The sequence below is a fragment of the Curcuma longa genome, chromosome 11 (genome assembly GCF_044706935.1).
Source record: "Curcuma longa cultivar G26 ecotype Majalengka, Jawa Barat chromosome 11, ITB_CL_G26_1.1, whole genome shotgun sequence".
Lineage (NCBI taxonomy): Eukaryota > Viridiplantae > Streptophyta > Magnoliopsida > Zingiberales > Zingiberaceae > Curcuma > Curcuma longa.
Genome location: NC_133871.1, coordinates 11,593,321 through 11,595,960, shown reverse-complemented (window position 1 = coordinate 11,595,960; position 2,640 = coordinate 11,593,321). Strand labels below are relative to the sequence as shown.

The following is a 2,640-nucleotide window of genomic DNA, read 5'->3' as shown; positions in this document are numbered from 1 at the left end:
TATTGGTATATATAAACTTGAAAATGCATTTATGATTGATAAAAAAATGATGCATTATGATGAGTAAACTAATTAAGAGATGTTGTGGTGGTCGATCAGATGTGGCGGTAGCGTCAGGAGGTAGCTAGTGATCATTGGAAGGCGGATGATGAGAGATGGCCTGTGTGTTTCCACTATATAAGGGGCGGATAAGGGAGTAGTAAAAAGCCGCATCATAATCACATTGAACTCTTCTCGTTACCACTCGCTATTTTTACTACCTATTTCTCCGCACTCATCATTTGACGCTTGAATATTTCTTCTCCACTTGTTCTCAAATCTTCCCTTGGTTCTTCGTCGAGGAGAGTGCTTCGTTTGTAGCAGACTTTTTTTTTATATAAATCATGGTTTTGTGCACCTTTCCACCGCCGCCCAAGGCGGAGCCGGAGGCGCCGGTGTTCGACGCCGCCGTGCTCAGCCTCCGGACCGACATTCCCTCGCAGTTTGTGTGGCCGGAGGAGGAGAAGCCGACGCCGGATTCACTGCAGGAGGAGCTGGTGGTCCCCCTCATCGACCTTGGCGGTCTCGTCTCCGGCGATGCGGCGGCGGTGGCGAGCTCGGTGGCCGCGGCGTGCGAGCAGCATGGGTTCTTCCAGGTGGTGAACCACGGCATCGACGCCGCGCTGCTCGAGGAGGCGCATCGCTGCATGGAAGCCTTCTTTGGGATGCCGCTGCTGGAGAAGCAGAAGGCGCAGAGGCGCCCCGGCGAGAGCTGCGGATACGCCAGCAGCTTCACCGGTCGATTCGCCAGCAAGCTCCCCTGGAAGGAGACTCTCTCTTTCCGGTTCTACCCCGGCGGCGACGACGTCGTTCGAAACTATATCGTCGCCGCTCTGGGCGAAGAATTCCGCCACTTGGGGTAATTTTAATTTTAATTGTAATTTAATCAACAAACTTTAAAAAAAAATAAAATAAAACTCTCTGTAAATCTAATTAGCAATTAATAACGACGGCATACACAGGGAGGTGTACCAGAAGTACTGCGAGGCGATGAACGAGCTGTCGTTGGAGATAATGGAGGTGCTGGGGATGAGCCTGGGGGTTGGCCGGCGGCGCTTCCGCGACTTCTTCGAGGGGAACGACTCGATAATGCGGCTGAACTACTACCCGCCGTGCCAGAAGCCCGAGCTCACGCTGGGCACAGGCCCCCACTGCGACCCCACCTCCCTCACCATCCTTCACCAGGACCACGTCCAGGGCCTCCAGGTTTTCGCTGATGGTCGCTGGCTCACCATCCGCCCTTACCCCAACGCCTTCGTCGTCAACATCGGCGACACCTTCATGGTATTAACTCGTTTAATTTAACTCCTATATCAACAGTACTTGCTCGAATCCCAATTAACTTCGACCAACTGATCGATTCAACGATCGATAATCGATAACGTAGGCGCTGTCGAACGCTCGGTACAAGAGCTGCTTGCACAGGGCTGTGGTCAACAACAAGGTCCCGCGGAAATCGCTGGCTTTCTTCCTCTGCCCGGGCAACGACCGGGTGGTGCGGCCGCCGGCGGAGCTAGTTGACCTGGACCACCCGCGGGCGTACCCGGACTTCACCTGGCCCGCGCTGCTCGAGTTCACGCAGAAGCACTACCGAGCCGACATGAAGACCCTCGACGCATTTACCAGTTGGATCAATCTCCGTATCGCCGCCACCGCCACCACGGCCACCGCCTCCACCCCAGAGTGAGATGCATGTCCTCGTCCATCCGATTTTTGGTTCTTAGTACGAAGCTCGCAGGCTGCTGAGCTCTCTGTGTCGAGGAAAAATAAAGCTGCAAAAGGAAATTAAATGAATAATATTACTACAAAAACAGAGGAACTCAACCAAGGCTTGCAATATTTACTGTACTTGATAAATCGCCATTTAAATTTAACGATGAAAGAGGAAAAACAAAAGGAGATTGTTCAGTTTTGCAATCAAACAAAACAAGACAGAGGAGAGACCAACCAAATGGAATTCGTTGCGACAGGTACACGGTAGATTGGAATGGAGATTAAGGAGGGAGCCAAAGGAGTTAAGAGACTAAGCAGATATAAATGGAGGGAGGTGGAGATACCATTCATATCCTCTCAACTGCAGTCGTTTGTCCTCTGTTGCTGTTCTAAATTTTTTTGGGGATTTGTCTTGTCGCATCCGTTGCCACAGACAGTGCCACTAAACGATTGGATTTGGATCTTGGGGCAAAACTGGATTCTTCCTTCAAAACTCTTTCTTTGGAGCTATTTCTGCAAACACATCTGGCACACTAAACAGCAGCCAGAAAGTGAGAGGAGGGAAAGAGTAATCTTTGTCCTCATACCTTGTAACAAAGAAGGGTGGGTGTCAATTGGACATGTCTATGTGCACCCAATTTCGACCCAGGATGCCTCATGCTAGGCCTGAACACAACCAAATTGCCACACTCCATTTGGCACTAAAAAGTAGGATCTCTGCCTTGGTCAAGCACCTTACCTGATCTAGCATCAGAAGGTTAGGATCCTGGTTCAGCTTAAGCATGGACCATGGGGCTGGGAATCCATTCCTTACCTAGGCAAGTTAGCTGCAATTTTTTTTTTTAAATTGAAAATTTTTAAAATACATGTAAAAATTACTCAATATCA

At 50.0% G+C, this 2,640-nt stretch overlaps 1 protein-coding gene across 1 annotated transcript; it reads left to right on the top strand.

Annotated features, from left to right (window-relative positions):
• Positions 1-383: 383 nt before the first annotated feature.
• LOC141839773 (gibberellin 20 oxidase 1-A-like) lies at positions 384-1,853 on the top strand. The gene is made up of 3 exons (XM_074727598.1): positions 384-898; positions 1,002-1,323; positions 1,427-1,853. Exons 1-3 carry the CDS (start codon positions 384-386, stop codon positions 1,724-1,726), a joined length of 1,137 nt encoding a protein of 378 aa, XP_074583699.1. The 3' UTR covers positions 1,727-1,853.
• Positions 1,854-2,640: the final 787 nt, after the last annotated feature.